The sequence below is a fragment of the Perognathus longimembris genome, chromosome 15 (assembly GCF_023159225.1).
Source record: "Perognathus longimembris pacificus isolate PPM17 chromosome 15, ASM2315922v1, whole genome shotgun sequence".
NCBI classification, from domain to species: Eukaryota; Metazoa; Chordata; class Mammalia; order Rodentia; family Heteromyidae; genus Perognathus; species Perognathus longimembris.
The window spans coordinates 28809876-28831259 of NC_063175.1; the positions used below are offsets into that span (position 1 = coordinate 28809876).

Here is a 21384-nt window from a genome sequence, read left to right on the forward strand (position 1 = left end):
TGAGGATATGCAAAATAAGTTAGAAAGGGAGGAATTCTTTTTGAGGCTATAAAGTCCTTCATGTAATCATCATCCAGAGAAGCAAGCTAGACAAATAGTGATCAGGAGAAGGCTGGGCAGTAAAGGTACGCAGACTGCTTTGCTTTTGTAGCATGATTCTTATCAGTTATAGTCACCATTGGAATTCACTGCTGTCGTGAGAAAGAGTTGCTGACAATATTTCATGATGCCTTTGCATCGCATGTTCAAGATTTCAGTACACAGGCAGAAGTATCTAGTTGGCAGAATCTAGGTACTATGATTATTTTTTATCTGCTGGAGAATCAGACACAAGATTGTAGAGGCAAATGTCCCTGCAGTAGGAGCAACATTTCCATTTTCATAAGAAGAGATTCCATAAGACAAAAGCCAAATGTGTCTTCTCTTCCTCACCACTCTGCAGCAACTCTCTCGTCCCTTCTTTCATTTTCTCCTCTAGCTCCATAGTTGTTCCAACTGCAAACCTTTTGTCTTCATTAATTCCTTCTCTTATCTTTCACTTTTATCCAATAAATCACTGAATTTCACCAGTGTTATTCCGTTTTCTTTAACTCTTTAAATTTTCACATTCTTATCTATCTCCATTGACATTTACCTTAATTCAAGCACTGTGTGGCTCAAGGAGATTATGTAGTATTGATGGTCCAAAAGTAGAGCAGATTTGTGTTGGAGTGCAAATTCTGCCACTTAATGTGTATTTCTTGAACAGTCTTAGAGGTTTTAGTTCCATTGTTAATTAAAGAAAGAATAGTACGTAATTTAGAGAATGGATAAGATAATGTGTATATGTGAGTGTACTTAGTACAGTGTCTGATATCATAGGATTCCAGTTATTAACTTGCTATCTTATCTCTACAAGTTATTGCAACCACTTTGTAAAGTTGTTTCACTGACTCAAGACTTCTCTCTATTAAAGTAGAACAATCAAGAAGAATCATTTCACGAAGGAAAGGAACACAACAGTTCCTTTGCAGCTATAACTACTTATGTAAAGGAAACATTGGTCCATAGATACCTCACATGAGTCCATATGTTTCCCTGCTGGAAAGAGATAAATTTAGCTTAGAGGGCTGATTGAGAAAGTTACAATGCACTCAAAGAAACCCTGATGTAAAACAGAAAAATTGTACAGTAAATTTTTATAACAGATTTGATGAAGAGAACCAAGAAAAATGGACATCAAATGGACTAACAGAAACCATGGCCTTAACTGGCTGAACAGAGCCTTAATCCCTTGAAGGAGGATCCATGGAGATTCCTCTCCTGCCATTCTCAGCTTCCAGTCAGTGAAGACATTAATGGACATCAGCCAACTAGAACACAGAACTAGGTAGAGAAGAGTTAGTAGTAAATCTGGAAGTTGCTTATGAAGACTGTCCAACGTACCTCTTTAAAAACTCTCAACAGCTTTCCATTACTCCAAGTCTATGGTTCCCACATGTTTGAAAACTTTGACGCCTGTTTTCTGCATAGATCTTTGGTCTCATTGCATAATTCACTTGCCACTGGCCTTCTAAACTGCAGTCATAGTAAAGTGCTATTAGAACTTTGAATGAACCATGCTGTTCATCCTTTGCCTTGATTTCATATGTGTTCTTCCTTTCCTTCGTGAAATTGTCTCTTCCCATTCTTTCCCCTTCTTTTTTATATGGTAAATCTTCAGACTTTCTTACAGATTTCAACTCGGTTTGAGAAGCTTTTATATTCTCCCACAAAGCTTTTTAGTTGCTACCATATATTATAGTTTTCTGTTTGTTTTTTTGTTTATAATTTTTCCCTGATGTACTGCACTGTGTTCTCTGTTCTTTCTTTCCTGTGTTGGTTTTTATTATACCTGAATTAAGTGAATAACCAAAGTACAATTTCATAGCAGGAGGTAGAGCCACATTTTTAAATGTTTTCAATAGATCTGAAGAAAGGGAGGAGTAATTCTCCATAAAATTCATTTCTTAATTTATTTCTGCATGTCATTGCTGATTGTTGCTAGACAGTGTAAATAGATGAAATTTTCCCAGAATTAGGTAGATAACTTATAGTTTTGAAAGCCTGTATTTACTTTCAGCCTATTGGCTTATTCATTTCATAGTTTTAGTAATTCATTGTACCAGAAAATATTCAGTTCCTGTCCTTAATATGTTAGATATGATGTGAATCAAATAAGATATGGGCCTTGACACTTGGTAATTAACTTTATAAAAAGGCCCTAGGGGCCAAAATTAGATGTTTTTTTCTTTGTAAATTTAAATGCATGCATTGCAGTAGAAATTCAGCAACCTAAAGGTGATTTCTACTCCCCTACCCTCCCTCCCTCCCTCCCTCCCTCTCTCCCTCTCTCCCTCTCTCCCTCCTTTCCTTCTCTTTCTTTTGAGATGCCAGTTCTGGGGATTTAACACTGTCCCTGGGCTTTTATTTGCTCAACTCAAGGCCTACTTCCCACTTTTTTGGTGGTTAGTTGGAGATAAGAGTTTCCTGGACATTCTTACCCTGGTTGGCTTTGAGCTACAATCCTGTGATCTCATCTTCCTGAGTAGCTAGGATTACAGGTGTGTGAACTACGGATGCCCAGCCTTAAAAGTGATAATCTTATTTGGTTTTAATAAGACACAATGATGATCTCTACAGATTTCTATAACTTCTAAAAGAAGAGTTACCTAGTATCAAAGTAGAATTACCTAGTAAGTGCGGGTACAACACAGATTAGAAATGTTTACAAAGTAGATAAACCTTTTTTATACATGTAAGTGACATATTTATAAACTTAGTGTCAAGGCTTCTTTGTCGTGTATGGGAATGATAGTAATAGAATATAACACCAATTAACATAAAAGAGTACTATTAATAAAGGACAGTGCTGTTTGAATCTAGAGTATCCCTGAATTGTCTACAGGCTGAATGTTTGTTCCCTAGCCTGTAACTATTGAGAGGGGGTCCTTTAAGAAGGACAGCCTAGTGGGAAGTCTTAGGTTTCTAGTAGCATGCCTTTGAAAAGACTGTGGGGTTCTAATCTTTCTTTCTTCCTCTCCTGGCCATAAATTTCATGATTGTGTGTGTGTGTGTGTGTGTGTGTGTGTGTGTGTGTGTGTGTGTGAGCATGCACCATGATATGTTGCCCACCATTATGTGGGGACTCTCCATAAACCCCAAAACAGTAAGAGCCATCCAGTGACACCTGCTTGAAAGGAATCATTTGCATTCTCTCTCATTCCTCCTCCTCCTCCTCCTCCTCCTCCTCCTCCTCCTCCTCCTCCTCCTCCTCCTCCTCCTCCTCCTCCTCCTCCTCCCTCCTCCCTCCTCCCTCCTCCCTCCTCCCTCCTCTATCCTTTCTCTCTCCTCCCTCATTGCTCTCTAACTCAGCTTTCTTTCTAGTCCAGTCTCTCTATTGTTATTTAAATGTCAATCTCAGGAAGACTTCACTTTGTCCTTTTGTCCTTATTTGGCTAATAGGCCTGTTGTTCATCCACAACAATGGCCACAAGACCAAAATACTAACATTCACTGCCAGCATGGAACAGAAACTCACACAAAATGACCAATAAAAGGCAGATGGGAAGCATGCTAAGAAAACAAACGACAACTGTTATTGCTTTTCTTACATAAAGGGTCAGTTAACTTGCTCAGCTAGTAAGTGGGACATGAATGATTAAAATCTATGTCTGCCTAGCTTCAGCACTCTGGAACTTAAGTACTCTCATATAGGTGCTTTCCCATTTATTATTTTTGGGGTACTTTTATGATATTTTATACTAAAAAGCCAGAGCCAAGGCAGTCACTGCAAATATCCTACATATTTCTATGCCTGTCTCTAAAGTTATTGCCATGGATGATTTGCTTTATTTTCCTCCACAAACTAGTTTCTTTTGAGTTATTTACAAATGGTCTGTGTATAGTATTTATAACACAGTTGAAAACAATTTGACACTCATTCTATTTAGGTACTGAAATGTATATTTCTACATGAAGCTTCTAGGTATTTTGTAAATACAAGCAAATATTTTTAATCCACCATGTAAAATGCTAAGTTTTCTTCCCTGAGTTGATCATTACCCATAGTGGATGCTAACTTAGCCAAAGAGAACAAATGTGCTAAAGTAAGCCTCACTTATTACTCTGAGAGCTGAGATAAGGTCAGCTGAATTAGTTCATGTCTTCTTATTTCATGGAGATTTCTTAGTGTTATTATATCCATGACTGGCCATTCATTGAATAACATATCTCTTCTACAATACAGATGAATCAAAGGTAAAGCTTCAGAAATCTCTGTTCTCTCACTTTGTTCTAATTGTTTCCCTGAGGTCTGTTGAAACTGGAAACATACCCATATCTCAGAAGGAGGTGGAGGTTTGAGGGGCTTATGTTCCCAACTGGCTCTGGGCAGAAGACCCCACTATTTTGAAAGACCTCATTGGGTTTAAAGAGAAAAACACATTAATTCACTTATATCAGGATGTTTAAGGAAGGAATAACATAAATACACTAGTGAACATAAGCAAAATTGTAATCTTCTTAATCTCAACCTGTCTCTAGTTTTTATGTGTGTGTCTTGTCAGTTTTTGTTAATGCTGTCTTTACCAATCATGTTCTAGGAACTAAATAGGAATAGATGGTCTGTTGGGAACTGGAACAAGACAGCTCGGTGGCTATGGCTATGCATATTCTTTCTAATCCAGTGCCTCTTCTTTATGACTTTCAAAGCTCACAGTTCACCAAGTTCATTTTCACATTGTGAAATGCATTTGTGAAAGATAAACATTATTTATTTATTAAATGCTTTGGCAGAGGATGTAGTCCTGTCTCAGTTCACTGCATCTGCCTTGTATTCTTGTGGAATTTTCTCTTTCTATATGTGAGTGGTAAGCAATTTTAGTGAAAAGCAAAGCAAGGTCTAAGTACATGGAAGCCGTCTTCTAGAAAACATGAATGACAGAGAAAGAGGAGGACTTCAATGAGCTTAGATTTATTATTATTATTGTTGCTATTGTTTCAGCCACATGTTTGTGAATATGTACACCATGGCATTGATAAATAGCACCAACATGAATAAAAGATTGTCTTCTGCTATATCATTATTGTTTTCTGTCTTTAATATGTATGGAACAAGGTATATTCTTATAGTTTGCATGTTGGTGCACAGTTGTTTTATTTTACACCCCCCCCCCCAGAACAAGTTGTAGAGTCACGAACACACTTGTTTGTTGCCTTGAATTAGGTTGTGTCACAGGAATTGTCATGTTACCTCTAGCTTGATACTCTTCAAAGCCAATGTTTGATTTATCCCTTTCTTCCCGTAGCTTTGTTGATCACAAAGGCTAAAAGCAGGCTAGACTTTCAGTTAACCTGGTTCTTTATTAGATATATAGATACTGTGTGAGAAGTAAGGATTTCTTTTAATCCACCAAGATCTGGGGGTTAAGTTTTACTGTTACACATTTCTGTCAACCCTGACAGATACAATCTTTGCTGCATACCAGGTGATTTTATTACAGGCCCACATTTACCTTTGTTTATGAGAAACTAAAGGTATAATTGCATGCTTAAGAGATAGATTAGGCAAACAAGGTTAAGACCCTTCCCTCCCCCCTCCCCCTGCCTTCTGTGCTACATTAACTTGATTTATAAAATCTTTCTCTCCAGTATATGTGCTTTGATATTTTAAACTAGTAAACAATAGAGGTTTTTTATTGCAAGGAAAATTTTGTGCTCCATCTTAGATGATTCAGTTTATATTTTTGCCTTCTAAAATGATACTCTTCCTTCTGGCTGTTTCCTAAGAAGGAACATCTTCCCTCCCTCCCTCCCTTACTTCTTTCCTCCCCCCCCTTCTCTCCCTCTTTCTTTCTTCTTTTCTTTCCAGTCTCCTCACTACCACCTTTTGAGGTCTGGTTAAGAAGCACCCCCACTGGCAGATTATATTTCCCACTATACTGTCTCAGAAATCCCCGCCTAAATTTTCTGTCCAGTGAGGGATCAGTCCCCTTCAGGCTATTTCCCACCCATTCCCACTCTTCTCTAGATCGAGTATACAGTAACCACTGTGGGATCACACACTTCCCGTTGACCCAAACCCCTTCATGTAGGAACAGGGGTGGTGGGGATGGGCAGGGAATGAAGAAAAGTAGTTTTGAAAGCTGCAGACTTTCATGTCACAAAGAATATGTTGGCCATATGCATCCGGAAAGAAGTGAGTAATATCTAACCCTTTAGCTTACCAAAGTCACTTGTGTTTGTTCTATGTGGCCAACTTGAACCTCAAAACCAAGACATTTCCTGTAATTTTCCACCAATCATTTCCACAAAGAGAGATGGAATTGTAAACTCACAGTCTCTGATTTGTTAAATCATTTGTTTTTAGTCTGCCATAATTTATCTGCCTAAGTCCTATCACAGTAGATTTCTTCTGTACCAAAATTTTAGCTATTATAGATTAGTGCAGTCACTTAATCATAATTATTATGTTTAAGGCCACCTCTGAGGGGCTAAGGATTGCAAAACCGAATCTCATCTCCCTGCTTTAATTTGCCATAATACAGAGTGGATATATTTTATGTTTATAGATAGCATCATCTGGAATCCATACAGATTCCACAGTTTCTTGTCATTTTATGCACCCTCTGTACCTGACAGCTAAGCAACAGCCTTAGTTGTCTGCTGAATTTGAAAGCAAAGGTAGATAATAGCAGGCCCATCACTTTTTTAGGCATAAGTTTGCATTGGGAGAACTGATTCCTTGTCATCCCAATGCCTGCTTCTGTAGTTGAGTGAATATAAGAGAACAACATCTGGTCTAATTTATCTTTAGATGTAATTTAATAATGCTGCACAATGACCTCTGGGAACAATTTGACTAAGACTTTATGTGAGTGTTAATTTAGAGTTGGCTAATAGGTAACTCTTTCTTTGCATTCTTTGTGTCAAATGAATAGACATTTTGTTCACATCAAAGTTAATCATATTTATTTTAACTTCAAAATGTGGTATCCTACAATAGTGAGTTCCCAGCCTAGTTGTTAGCAGAATTCAGTTCTGCAAAATCAGAACCTAAGAAAGGCTAGGAAGCAATGTGGACTGTTTGATTTCATAAAGCATGTTTTATTGACAAAGCTATGTTTTAATATTTAATTTCCTTTGAAAAGAGACCTAGCTTATATTTCATATTAACAAATATTGACTGATTGAACACAGTTCTGCCTGCTGGGTACCCTGATGAATCCAACTTTTTTTTTCTCTCTCTCTCTCAGTACATGGTTTAAGAGAGAACTAGAATGTAGAATAGCATGGAGGAAATTTGGCTGGTTAAGATGGCTAGTGCATATAAAAATAATTGCTGCTAGAATTTACTAAGGATCAATCGTGATGCAGATACAGTAATATATCATAATTACTGGAGTACAGTAAGTCAGGGTGAATAAACCATTATGGTCAATTTTTATGCATGACTCCAATTAGGAAGGGACCACAATATTACATTAAGCCTACTAGTCTGGAGAAAGGCCTCTGGGTCATATTTCCAACATCATAGCACACCTGCTTTATATTTTCAAAATGTTAGAATTTCCTTTCTGAACTTTGGGTGCCAGGAATTCCTTCAGTTACTATTCATGAAACTTAAGTTCTAGGTAAAGACTTTTTACTATTACAATTACATATACTTTGTTTGGTGAGCTCCTAGTATTGTAAAGTTTTTTAATTTTTACAGATCACCTCCGACTGGACCAAAACATATATCTAACTGTGCCTTTTCAACATTTTTGTTCATTAAGAATTTGAATTGCCAATGAATTTCCAATGAATGAATTGCCAATTGGTCCTGGTTACCTAACCAACTGAATGAAAAGGAGAATGTACCGGAAGACTGCTATGGCCAGATGGCATTACAGGAGACTGGAATATAAGTAATACTTAGAGAAAAAGGAATTGATGTGTTCAGGATACTCTCAACACTTTTACTATCTACCTCAGTAGACTCTTTTTCTGGCTAGTAGCATGCTTCTACCAAGTCTCAGGGCCCGGTCCCACAGTGTCAACTCCAAAAAAGCAATTGAAATGAGTTTTCATTGAGTTTCAGACTTGTGGTTTCTGGGAAAGAACCAATGAGTAGCCCTCCCTCTGTACCCAACTCCAACCATCCTTCAACTCTGTTGCTGGTAGTCAACTCTTCAGCATTTACTGGATTATGACTGCTCTTTTTCAAACCAAAATGGACAAGAGTACTTTTCAGAAGTGATCAAAGAGTACATACATACACAACCAGTAAATTCAGTCGATCTATATATTTTTATCATTTGTTTATCTTGCTTTCATTCATTTTTTAAAAAGTTCTTTATTAGGTGCTAGTCTCTGAAAACATAATAATCACATATACACAAGTACCATGATACCTTAAGATTTGAATTACAATACCACTGCTGGAAATAGGATAGAATAGGACAGACAGAGGTCATTATTCTGTGTTGGCTGGATTAGCATTTTTGAATAAGTTGAAAGAAGACATATGGCTTTCTTTACTTCCTTTTCTTTTAAATCTAATTCTGTGAATTAGATGCCTGCTGCCCTCCCCTACCCTACTGTAGTTAAGCCAGGGAATGAATGTCTCCAGAGATGGTGATGTATTATATTGTATTATTATCTTGTATGTATGTGCTTGGTAAATATTATTAAATAGATGAGTTATTAGGGGGAGGCAATGCTATTGTCCAACTAGTCTGGTTAAAGTATTGCTATTAATTGTGACAAAATGAGAATCGTTGTCATTCTTCAACATTTAAGTAGGCAGAACCAAATAACATATTTCAAATAATAACATAGTAAATAATTCCACATAATCCAGACATTTTATATAATTGCCTAAGATGTATTTTACAACTGATTCCTTCTGGAAGATACATCAGGATATTGTATCAGATTAGTTTGTGACAACATTGAAGAATTTTCCTGATGTGAATAGTTATTAGTGTTTACTTTAGAAAAAAATCTAGTGTACCTATATTTTATTTTTCTTTTGTACTTTATAATGTAAGGCACAAATCTGTTTTGTTAGGTGAGTATTTTTTTTGTATAATTGTTTTTGATTAGTCATTAACTGTTACACAATTTACATAACAAATACACAAGTAATATAACTTTCATAATGTTTAAATATTGTGTAAGTATACAGTTTAACAATTACTAAAATTATCTGTTGTTTTAATTGCAAAAGCATAAAATAACATGAAATTTCTTCCTTCTATTTTTTCTTCCACTCTACATTGTAGTAATTTTTAACATTAAATAGTTTTATATAATGTGGATAGAGTTTGTATGTATTTGAATATGAATACTTTATACATTGGAATTTATACTTCTTCTGTTCACATTATTCTTAGTTTTACTTGTCACTTTCTCATAGGCATTCCTTCATGTAATTACATATTTTCTTATGCTTTGCCTATGCTGTGTAATGGCTATGAATTATTTTATGATACATATATACCTTTATCTATTTACCCACTATCAGTGCAAGTTAACATAGTGCTTATTAAAGTTGTAGGATACGTTGTGCTTCTCTGTAAGAAAGAAAATTTATATATACCTATAGGCAAATTAAATTTACATCTTAATGATACTGCTAATTTACCTTCTAAATAAGTTTGCTCATTTTGATTTAAGCTAGTCTGTTGTGAAGGCAAAACACATGAATGAGGAGAACATGGGTTTGAGTCCCAGTTATGCTTCTTACAGAGGGGATTGGGCTAAACAAATTCATGTGCTGGTGTCTCCATGTTTTCATTTCAGGAAAAAAGGGTACTTTCCTTAATGGAGTAATGGGAATTAAATGTGTTGGCATACTCAAGTTTTTAGAAAAGTGCTTGAGACCTATTTCTATGATGAAATACTTTCAAGTATTACATTAATATAAGCTGCTATTATTAACACCCGTACCTTGAAAGGACTCCCCAATCTCTAGTGATCCCTGCTTTAGAATATGCTCTGCAGAGGATGCTGATGGTTCTGACTGTAACCTGGTAACCACAATGCACAGCATGATTCTTTCCCCAGTGTTGACAAAAAATTACATAATAAGCACCTTAATTTTCATAAGATTTTATTAATCCTGCCATTTACCAATCTGCTTTGCAGTGTTATATTGATAGTAATGTCTAGGTAGATAACCTGGATTGAATCTTATTAGATCTTGGTGAGTTTATCTACATAGACTGTCCTATTTTACATCCTCAGTGACATGCTTGTGTTACATTTAGAGCTTTATGGGGGATTCCATCACCCAACTTCCAATGTTCTGTTTGTTTAGTGAAATTCTCACAGAGGCAACTCTCTCTCACCACCAAGAAGGGGAGGGGACCTGTTAACTTTGATAACTGAGATAATTTGACAATTGAGATATTTTCCTTAGTTTACAAATAGGAAAATATTTTTTTTAATTTTGATTTATTTATTGGTTTATCTTTTTTTGGGCTGTTCCTGGGACTTGAACTTAGGGCCTGGGCACTGTCCCTAAGCTCCTGGGCTTTTCTGCTCAAGGCTAGCACTCTACCTCTGGAGCCATACACAGCTCCACTTCCAGCTTTCTGGTGGCGAATTGGCGATAAGGATCCCGGGACTTTCCTACAGGGTCTGGATTCGAAACAGGATCCTGATCCTGAGATCTCAGCCTCCATGAATAGCTAGGATTACAGACATGAGCCACCAGCACCTTGCTAACCTTTTTAAATTTAATTAATCTATTTTTTGACTCTGTTGGAAATAAAATTCAGGGACATGAACATGCACATAGTATGTTAGCACCCTATCCCAGAGCTTCTCCCTAGCTCTGGAAATAGGAAACGTTTATTTTGCTCTGACAAAATATCTTTCATTCACTAAACTAGGTTGAGATAACTAATGCTAAGTGTTCTAGATCAGTTAGAGCAATTTTATCATCAGATACAATTTCTCATTTTTGAAATATTCTGTTGTCAGTGTCTCCTTTTGAATTAGTACAGGATTCTTCTAAGAAGAAATAGAAAGTAATAAAGCAGAATTTTTAAGTTTTTTCTTTATTTGTTTAATATTTTTTCATTTCTTTATTATTAAAGTGATGTATAGAGGGGTTATAGTTTTATACATAAGGCAATGAGTACATTTCTTATCCAACTTGTTACCTCTTCCCTCATTTTTCCCCTGCCCCCCCTCCTCATTTCCTTCTCCCCCCATGAGTTGTACAGTTGGTTTATAGCATATAGTTTTGTATTGCTGTTGCATTGGTTTGTCCTTTTATCCTTTGTCTCTCGGTTTTGATATTCCCTTTCCCTTCCCTAGTTCCAATGCACATATATACAGTATCCAGGGTACTAAAATCAGTTACAGTGATATCAGGGGTAAAATCATGGGAAAGAAAGACAAAAGGAAAAGGGAATAATGTCACATGGTATGTTGAAAATAACAACAATGATATATCAGTTGTTTCCATAACTTGGAGTTCATTTCGCTTAATATCACCTTATGTGTTCATAAGGAAATAGCTGTTGAGCTATTGTAATCTTCTGCTAGGACTATCCTAGATGTGTACTAATTATTCCCAATGAGGGAAACCATAGAGTCTATGTTTCTTTGGATCTAGTTCACTTCACTTAGTAGTATTTTTTTCCAAGTCCTTCCGTTTCCTTATAAATGGGGCAATAGCATTCTTTATAATCTAGAGGCATAGAATTCCATTGTGTATATGTACCATATTTTCTTGATCCACTCATCTACTGAGGGGCATCTGGGTTGATTCCATATTAAAGCAGAATTTATATAGACTGGGGATAAGATGAGAAATGAGAGTGAACTTCCCAGCACCACTAAAAGTCTGAAGAGAGGATCAGGGAGTATTGCTGATAAACTATGGGAATAATCACAATACAGTAAGAGAACCATTATTCAGAAAACTTAAGTTCAAGTCTTGGTTGTACCTCTCGCTAGCTGTGTAACAGTGGATAAATTAAGTCTTCAGTACCTTGGTTACAGAGTTTTATGAGGAATAAATGATCTCATGTGAGTCATAAAATAAGAATGTAGAGTAACAGCTGTGGAACTGTTATTATTTTTTAAAGGGGCAAAATTCTAAAGTCGTAAATCATTGAGCTTTATCTCAACCCCCAGTTGAGTATATTAAACAGATGACTGTGAGCATTTAGAAATGGAAGTTAAGATCCCTGGAAGGCATTATGGGTTCTCTCAGTTAATTCATGTCAAACTAAATTAATTTATTTTTGATAAGATTATTAAACTTACATACATATCAGGAAGATATGCCTGTTAGAGCCAGATTTCAGCCAGTTATTTGATATGAGTCTGTTGTGGAACTCTTTTAGATATGATGGACAGTTATGAACTGGGTGATAGTGTAATTAAATGGATTTGCAGCAGATTGAACATCTATAAGCAAAGAATATTGATTGAGCAATCACCCTCAGTCTGAAGGAACATGGCAGTGGCAGACATGGGGATTTTTTTTCCATTGTCTTGTTTGTGTCTCTCAAGAATAAACTGGCATGTATCAGAATTATGCTTGTCAGTTATGTGAAACTCACAGAATAAAAGGGGAAACTGAGCAACTGAATGACATAATGATCCTAAAAGAACTTTATAAACTTCAACAAACAGTCTGCAATTTAGTCAGATAAATGTAACCAGGATCACAGTGTCTTTTTAAAAATTATTTTTTAGTAGGCTTTACTTCTGGGGTATATAGAATTCTGAGGAAAGAGGTTTTTCAGAGGGATTTAGCAGTTACATTATATAAGCTAGTATTTGTGACTAATAAGATTTCAGAGGCCATGCAAATGGATTGAAACCAACACAAGCGCATTAACAAAGACATGTTTATGTTTGGCAAGTTTGCAAAATAGATCACAGAATTATGGATGTAATTCCAAAGGAAAATGTTAAAAGATCTGGATGTTTTTCTTTATTGAGTGACAGTGTGAGATGTCTGATCAAAAGAGCAAGTGTCATCTTAGATTGTATCAGTGGATTTATAAGAAGTGAAAGAAGGAACTTAATAGGTTCAATGTGTTGCATTTTGTTTAAAGTATTTACCAAAGGTATTTAGTTAATATATTTAAGTGATTATATAGACTATTTAGGGTTTCCTTTTTTCTTTTTTTGAAATGACATGTGAAGTTGAAGAATATTCAGAGATAGCTACTTTAGATGGTAGTGTCTGCAAGCTATTTTCTTTGATGATTGATGAAAGAAACTATGGTTGCTTTAGCCTGGAAACAAAGGAAGATTTGGCATGTATAATGTTTTTAGATATGCATATATTACAGCAGTCTTAAGATCACATATTAGGACAATACATAATTTAATGTTAAATACCTTGTTACATTCAAAGTTAGAAAACAGAACTATTTGGCAGGAAAAAAAAAGACAAGCGAAAGGCGTATTTTTTTTTAAAAAAAGCAACTAGTAGAATCTGAGTCGACTCTTGATAGGAGAAGGGATTTTGTTTTAGAGACAGATTTCATTTATTTTAAAATGATTTTTTTCTTTTACTTATTTTTTATGACATTGTGTATGTTCTGTCTCTCACTTCCCATTTTCTTTCTGTATAGAAGTGGATTGTTATGACACTAGGTGTTGTATGGTGCAGGTTTACTTGTGAATCCACCATGGAATATGTTCTCTGGAGCCAGGAGAGGAGGTGTGGAATGGGGTGACAAGCCAGGATGGTGATGTCAAGGGTCTATCATATCCTATACCACCATTCTCCATATTGAGAAGTTCTGTGCTTTTGTTCTGGGTGCAAAGGGGCCTTCTCCCTGACCCCTCAGTGGCATTAGCTAATTTGGAACAATAAGTGTTCTACATTCACTATCTCAAGTAGCCTTCAAATCGTTTTTATGAAGGAGTGAAGAAATGGACTGAAGGAGATTATGCATTTTAGCAAGTAGTAGACAGGCTCATTACATCCCAAAGTGTATTGCCCTGTTACTATTTTTTAAAAAATTACCTTGGGGGCTGGGGATATAGCCTAGTGGCAAGGGTGCCTGCCTCGGATACACGAGGCCCTAGGTTCGATTCCCCAGCACCACATATACAGAAAACGGCCTGAAGCGGCGCTGTGGCTCAAGTGGCAGAGTGCTAGCCTTGAGTGGGAAGAAGCCAGGGACAGTGCTTAGGCCCTGAGTCCAAGGCCCAAGACTGGAAAAAAAGAAAATTACCTTGGTCTTTACTTACTGAAACTTGTTTCCCAGTGCTGCAGTCATTGGCTGTAGACATGGATGAGTACTGAGATTCTTGATCTTATGAGGTTTGCAGGGTAGCAGGAAGAATATCATGAAATGGATTGCACTAATGAATGACAACTTTGACAGGTGCTATCAAGGGAACTATTGTTTGAAAGTTCAAGAAAATGTCTGGTTTTAAGTGTAACATTGCTGAAAGGTGGGATTTGTTAGATGGAGCCCCTATATAGTATGTTTTCATAGGCTTTGGTTTCTGCCAAAAGGTTTGTGCTCATGGTGTAGAGTCTCTTAGCTTGGTAGAAAGAGCAAAGTCCAATGGACTTACCAGTAGTGTAATCTTAGGGGCACATTCTCTTTCCAGAAATTACTGCTTTTGTGTGATATAGGGCAGATTCTCCAGCTGTTAGGATATTCACATGTTTGAAGTCACACATTTATGACTACTGCTACAGCATATAATTTTCCCATAAAATACTTTCAAATAGAATAAAAAAATAGTGTCATCTTTAACCCCTTAATTAGTAAGCACATATGCTAACTGAGTTATGAAATCTGGGCAGTTACACCAAGGTGTTGTTATTTTTTTTCTGTGACTCATTTTCTAATCTGAAAAATATTGGTGATAAAGATTCATATTTTAACAAATGGCATTGACCTTTGAGCTTTCCCTACATTAGTAGATATAGGAAATACTAAATACAGTTATTTTATAATCTGTTGTAATAGGTAACACTCCTAGTGAGGACTTAGTTCACAGGAGGTGTCTGATAAATATTGTAAGTGTTAGCTGCTTTTGCATTTAACATTATCATCATCAACAGCATCAGATATGCAAATCTTGTTCATCTACTTGCTAGCTTTATGTCCATGAGCCAATTAATTCAACTCTGTACATGTCAAAGACTGCTAATAATATCTCCTCTATGTATTTTACCAAGTTCTCCTGAGGATCAACTAAAATAACATGTTGTGTGAAATAAAATGAAATATTATACATTATGTGAAAGCACTCTATAATTGCTGAAAGCTGTATAATGGCTTATTGTTGTTATAAACCCATAATCGTTTACCCAGGACATGAGACCTTAAGCATCTAAACCTGTAATGAACTGCCAGTATGGATTTGGAAAACATACTTTAATGCTGGAAGAAGAGAGAGTTTCCTGGTCATTGATACCCATCTGGGATTATACAAATGTAAACTTTGAAATGATTTTTAAATTGCAGGAATGTTTTTTCTTACTGTAATGAAATAACTAACTCTCTCAGAAAGTTTCATTTAGGGCCTGTAGAGCCAAAACCTAAACCTCTGAGTAAACAGTGGTCTAATGTGTTTATCTTAGGGACACTTAAAGTCTATTTTGTGTTTGAGAGACACTAAGGAATTCTTGAATAAGCCTTAAAATGTCTGCACCAGTGTTCCTGGATCAGAAAAGTACTTAAAGACTGAGCCAAATACATAGAAAGACACATTCTTTGCATAGCCAGTGTCCACAGCAACTGGCCTCCCTTTCTTACTACAAGTTTGTCCTTTTTGCAGGTTTGTTTTTGCATCTTTCCCTGTCCCCCCTCCTCCCCGCCCTGGGGAGCAAGGAGGAAGAAATTTCAGGGATAAGGTTGTTTTGTTTCTGACTTGAGACAGGCTCTGATATATAGTTAGTCAAGATGGTCAAGATGGTGGGATCCAGTGCTGTTTGCCCTTTTTCCATGGTTGTTCACTTCCGGTGGTGGGGAAAACCCCCCCACAAAACTATCATTGGAAGGTAGCTGTGTCCTTAGCAATGGAGAGTGCCCATTTTGAATTAGAAATCATTTGTACTATATTAATGTGGACGAAAGTAACTTTGTTAAGAACTGAAAGTTCTTGAGGGATCTGGGTCAATTGTTGAAGAGCAGACTGAGTGTTGTAAAATCACAAACTTAGCAATGACATAGGCCAGCAATCTGTTTTACAAAGAAAGGGAGGGTATCCATGTAAGGACCGAGCACAGGAACAGATGTGGTACAATGAAACAGGGATGTTTGGCCATTGATTCTTATTTACACTCTTTCTTTGGAAGTGTGCATTCTAATAATTCTAGTAATAGATATAAAAATAGATATTTTTATATTACTACAGATTTTTTTATATCTGTAGTAATATAAAAATATCTATTACTACAGCAATGTTAGTTGTTTGTGTTTTAGGAAATAAATGATAAAGAAGCTCAAATTTCCAGCACACACCTTTTGAAATGGATTAACAATGATCTTTTCTTTTTACCCAAAGTAAATTGTGTAGGAAAAAGAAATAAAATAGAGATATAAAAAAGGAGACAAAATTCATATTTGTAGGAAAACATGGGTCTTTACTATTGTACTATTTAAGCCATTAAAATTTAATTAGCTGTGCACACAGTTAATAATTATCATGCATAAGTAGCTTTTGTATGAATTAGGAATAATATGTGAAAATGCTATAGGAAAAACTTTACATAGTTGCAACTGAACAGTATAAAGCAATTAAAAGATTATTACAGGTTTAAAAATAAATCTTAAATGGCATAATTTGCGTACATTCTTTCCAAATTTAATTAGATGGTTCATGCAAATCCAATCTCAATTTCATCTGGAACAATAAATGAGTGAATAATTAGAAACTTAAGAGGAATAATGAGAGTAGTGTCCTGTTTGGAAAGTGAAGTCTATTAGAATGTTACAGCAATTAATTACAACAGTCTGGTGCTGGCACAATAATTGAATGAAAGATCAGTGGAGCCCCACAGGTTCCCTAGACCAGCTCCAAATAGTAGATTGCAGTTTCAAGCCCCTCAAGCTTCCTAGATGTGCCTTTATCCAGAGGGGGCTCTGATCTCCCTCACCTCCAGCTCAAAAACTTGAACTCCATCAATGTCTTTTACATCCGGCTCCATTAGACATAGATGTTACATTATGGAAACTTTTCACTATATACAGTAATGGAATCCACATTAACCATGGGGGCTTCTAAGACAAATAATGTTGGCAAATAATGGCTTATTAATGGCAAATGGAGGTGTAAGTCAGTATTTTACCTTGGTGCAAAATTAGAAATTTCAGATGGATTAAAAAAACAACAAGTATCTAAACAACAACAAAAACCCAAGATAAATAATTTTACGCTCTTTGGTTATCCAGGGAGTGCCTTTTATAAAGCACTTTTATTCATTAAAACAGTAGAACCTAGTGAAAAGACAGATAGAATTGTGTAAAAATAGAAGACTTTATATATATCATAGAAAAACCTGCAATCAGATAGTGCAATACTGCCTCATAGCAAAGAGCTCGTTTTCACAATGAATAGGTATTCAGCCCATCATTTAGATCTGAAGCTTAAGTTGGCCTGAAGCCTTTCCTCTCTGGTGTGTTATAGTATGGCTGCCTATGTGTCTGATTCATATTTTTGCCACAATATTTTGATGGCCTCCTTGTTTTGTTCCGTGAAGTTCATTTCTCCCTATCTTTTGCTCTTCTAGTGTCTGCACCTTTATCAAAGTCAGAAATCTTCTCAGTCTCCTTTTTGTGTCTTCCATGAATCCAGGGCTGCTTTTGTGTTCTGTGTGTTTTCACCATTTCCTTCCTCCCTGTCTTCCATTTCATGATGATATTCTTGGTACTTTTACTTCCTTTGTAGAGTAGGAAGGACAGGGCTATCCAAATTCTCTCAATTGTTAGGAGGAGCTGCCCATGTGTGCCAAAGGGTCTGTACTCAGGACAAGGAGATAGGTTACCTTCCACACTAAGTTCTCTTGCTTTCAAGTAACCCCAAATTTCTGTTAAAACATTGTCTAGTACAGTGGACTTTCTTCTTTGGCTCTTTATAGAGATGGAATTAGTTTTCCTTTAGAAAAGCCAAGCACAGTTTTCCTTTCTACCTCTTCTCAGTGTTCCTGTTCTTCCCACCATCCTGTGCTGCTCCCTTCCTGTCTCCAGCATCCTTGCTTGCTTAAAGTCTGTGTGTGTGTCATGGGAGATTATTAGTGTCCCAACATTGCCTGTGGGTGATGACCTCCATTTATATACTCCATACTACATAGCATCTCCTTCCAGTAATTCACTAGAAGGATAGTGGAAGTAATAGACTGAAAGGAACAGGTATAACGGGAGCATATCAAAACAGAATTATTACTGTAACTCTGTAATACTGGTATCACTGTTAGTATAACAGTGTTATAATAACACTGCTCTACCTAAGGTTCTTCTTCATAAAATTTCAGACCATATTTTTGTTTTCAAGTCATTTTTTCCCCCTGACTATGTGATCCAATACTGCCCTCCCACCTTTCAGGTTTATTATGCAAGTCTTTTCCTACAATCTTTTTTTTTTTTTTATATATCTTTACTCCTGTTCTCTACACACCTTTGCCTGTTTTTTCCCCCCATTTCTATGTTTTGTGTTCAGCTCTCCAGTGTACCCCTCTGTAAGGCCAATTTGCTTCTTTCCTGAAAACTTACCTATTGCCATGCTTCTTTTTAGTGTGGCTTTTTTTTTTTTTTTTAGGTATGTTTGCCAGTACTGGAAAACTGGGGCTTGAACTCAGGCCCTGGCACTGTTCCTGAGCTTTTTTTGCTCTAGGATGGTGCTCTACTATTTGAGCTACAGCTTCACTTCTAGCTTTTTGATAGTTAACTGCAGATAAGAATCTGAAGGATGTATCCAATGCCTAACGTATGAAACTGTAACGTCTCTGTACATCAGTTTGATAATAAAAATTTGAAAAAAAAGCATTAAAGTAGAGCATATATGTACATGTGATCTATTTGCAATATTCAATAAATTATTGAATAGAATATAGTCTTAAAAAAAAGAATCTGAAGGAATTTCCTGCCCAGCTGGCTTTGAACCACAATCCTTAGAGTAGCCTTCTGAGTAGCTAGAATGACAGGCATAAGCCAACAGTGTCAACCTAGTGTAGCTGTTTTTTGTATCAGCTATATGAGCAAGAGATTGATTAAGACTAGGGCAGTGGGAAAATTGCCTGGGAACTGGAAATAAGAGACTACGAAGTAGCCTAAATGTGCTGGGTGACAGATTGTATGGGATTCGCTCGAGGACATTGATGAAGGAGATTAGCTAGTGACTAATTCAGTATAAGAAATCACAGAGCTACTCTGAAAAGATTAAGAAGCCTTTTAAAGCAACCTTTTAATTTGTAAAAGTATGACCCTTCTTTTAAGTCACCATCAATTAGAATTCTATTATTTTTAAGTTGTTTGGGGCCAGGACCAATATATATTTGTTTCAGTAGTTATCATCTTCCCTTGGAAGTCATTGTGAAGTAAGATGTAGACTTGTTTCTTTTAGCCAGATTAGGTCCCTGTGGTAGAGCTGTGTATACTCTGCCCCTTCCTGTATAGAGATAAGTCCCTGGACAAAAAAAAGAAAGGGGGTGATGATGGTCTAATACCTGTAGAAATAATCAACCTTATTTCATGTGTCCCATAGAATTATAAGGTAGAAGGGGAGAGAAAGAAAATAGGATTGAGTTCATAAAGCTTGGATGGATTGAATAGAGAGAGGAAAGGTCCTATTTGCAATTCACTGGAAAAGGTAAAGGAAAGGAAACTGAGCTGAACTGGAGAAGATATAGAGCAATGAGTAACTTTGGGACCTGTGTACTTTTGCATCATTTTACCATGAAAGTTTTGTTTTCTTTCCCCATTTAAAAAATATACAAGCAGTGTTGATTAAACTAATAAGCTCATGAGGCTTTTTCTTTCTTTCTTTCTTTTCTTTCTTTTTTTGTCCAGCATTCTTCTCCCTGCTGATGATGGCATTCCGGCTGTGTGTTTCCTTGAAAGTGGGAATTTGAGAAGTATTTTAGTAGTCTAAAGACTTGTTTATACTGATAACATATTATCACATTTTCAAATATAGGGAATTGTATACATTAACTGACTTAGTTTCTCATTCCTTTCTTGAGTGGGTATATGCATGTTTTGGTGATTTTAAAAAAAAGAATTGCTTCTAGAATGTTCCTGAAATTGTTTCTTTACTTTTTTTAAACCTATTACATTCTCCATTTGGATACCTGAAATGTGTAATGGGAACTTACTTTGACATGAAAGGCCATTCCTCTGTTAAGAAAATACTGCATGAGCAACAGACATTTTCTTTTTGTATGTTCCTATGTGATAATCTAGGAATCTTAAGTCTATGTCTTATCTTTCTTAGGCACTAGAAAAGCATCCCAACTCACCAATGACAGCAAAGCAGATACTGGAAGTCATTCAGAAGGAAGGATTAAAAGAAACAAGGTCAGTATTCCTATTTTTAAAACCTTCTGTTTTCATTGATTAATAATCGTCACTAGTTGAAAAGCAGTAATCATATCTAGATTTGGAAATGCTAGTTAATAGTGAATGAAGTAACTACCTGAAGATTCTCTTTTGATTGCAAAATATTTGAATGACTTAAGATTTCCTTGGAATTGCTTGTTAGTTTGGTAAATTACATTATTAGGTTGACCAATGTAAAATATACTTTGTTAACAAAGAACAACATAATGTGAGATAGCTTCTACTTACAGTTTTTCCTATTACTCTTTCTTGTAAAAAAAAGATTATATTTCTGAATGAAGCAATAAACAGATACATTTTATAAGCTTAACAGATAGAATCTAGGGAATTAAGATGGTCAGACACTGATAAAATTCAATGTGCCAATAAAAGATGGCTGAAAATGTTGTTCTCTTATATTTTAGAACTTTACTTGGAATGTCTTTTATTGGCTGTGGAGCCTTTTTTTAAAGAAAAACTTTCTTAAGATTGGATTCACATATTATAAATTTGCCCTCCTAAAATGACAGCTACACACTTTGTATTATAATCACCAAGTTGTACAACTATCACCACTATCTAACTTTAGAACATTTTCATCACTAAAATGAGCCCTTGTGTCTATTATTCACCAACCCCTATCTTCCACTTTCTCTGAAGCCTCTAATCTTTGTTGTCTTTGGATTTGCTCTTGTGGGTATTTCATATAAAAGGAATTCATAAAAACAAATCTCTTGGCTATTTCCCTTAGCATAATGCTTACAATATTTACTTATGTTGTAGCACATATCAGTAGCTGACTTATTTTTGTTTTTCAATTACTATTCCATTGTAAGAACAT

General features: G+C 35.9%; 1 protein-coding gene across 5 annotated transcripts in view; it reads left to right on the forward strand.

Annotated features, from left to right (window-relative positions):
- The window catches only part of Asxl3 (ASXL transcriptional regulator 3), a 159608-nt gene that overhangs the window by 9301 nt on the left and 128923 nt on the right, over window positions 1-21384 (forward strand). For all 5 annotated transcript variants that reach the window (XM_048363409.1, XM_048363411.1, XM_048363414.1 and 2 more), the window contains exon 2: window positions 20440-20522. In XM_048363409.1, coding sequence (XP_048219366.1) covers window positions 20440-20522 — 83 coding nt within the window. The remainder of the gene's footprint in view (window positions 1-20439; window positions 20523-21384) is intronic.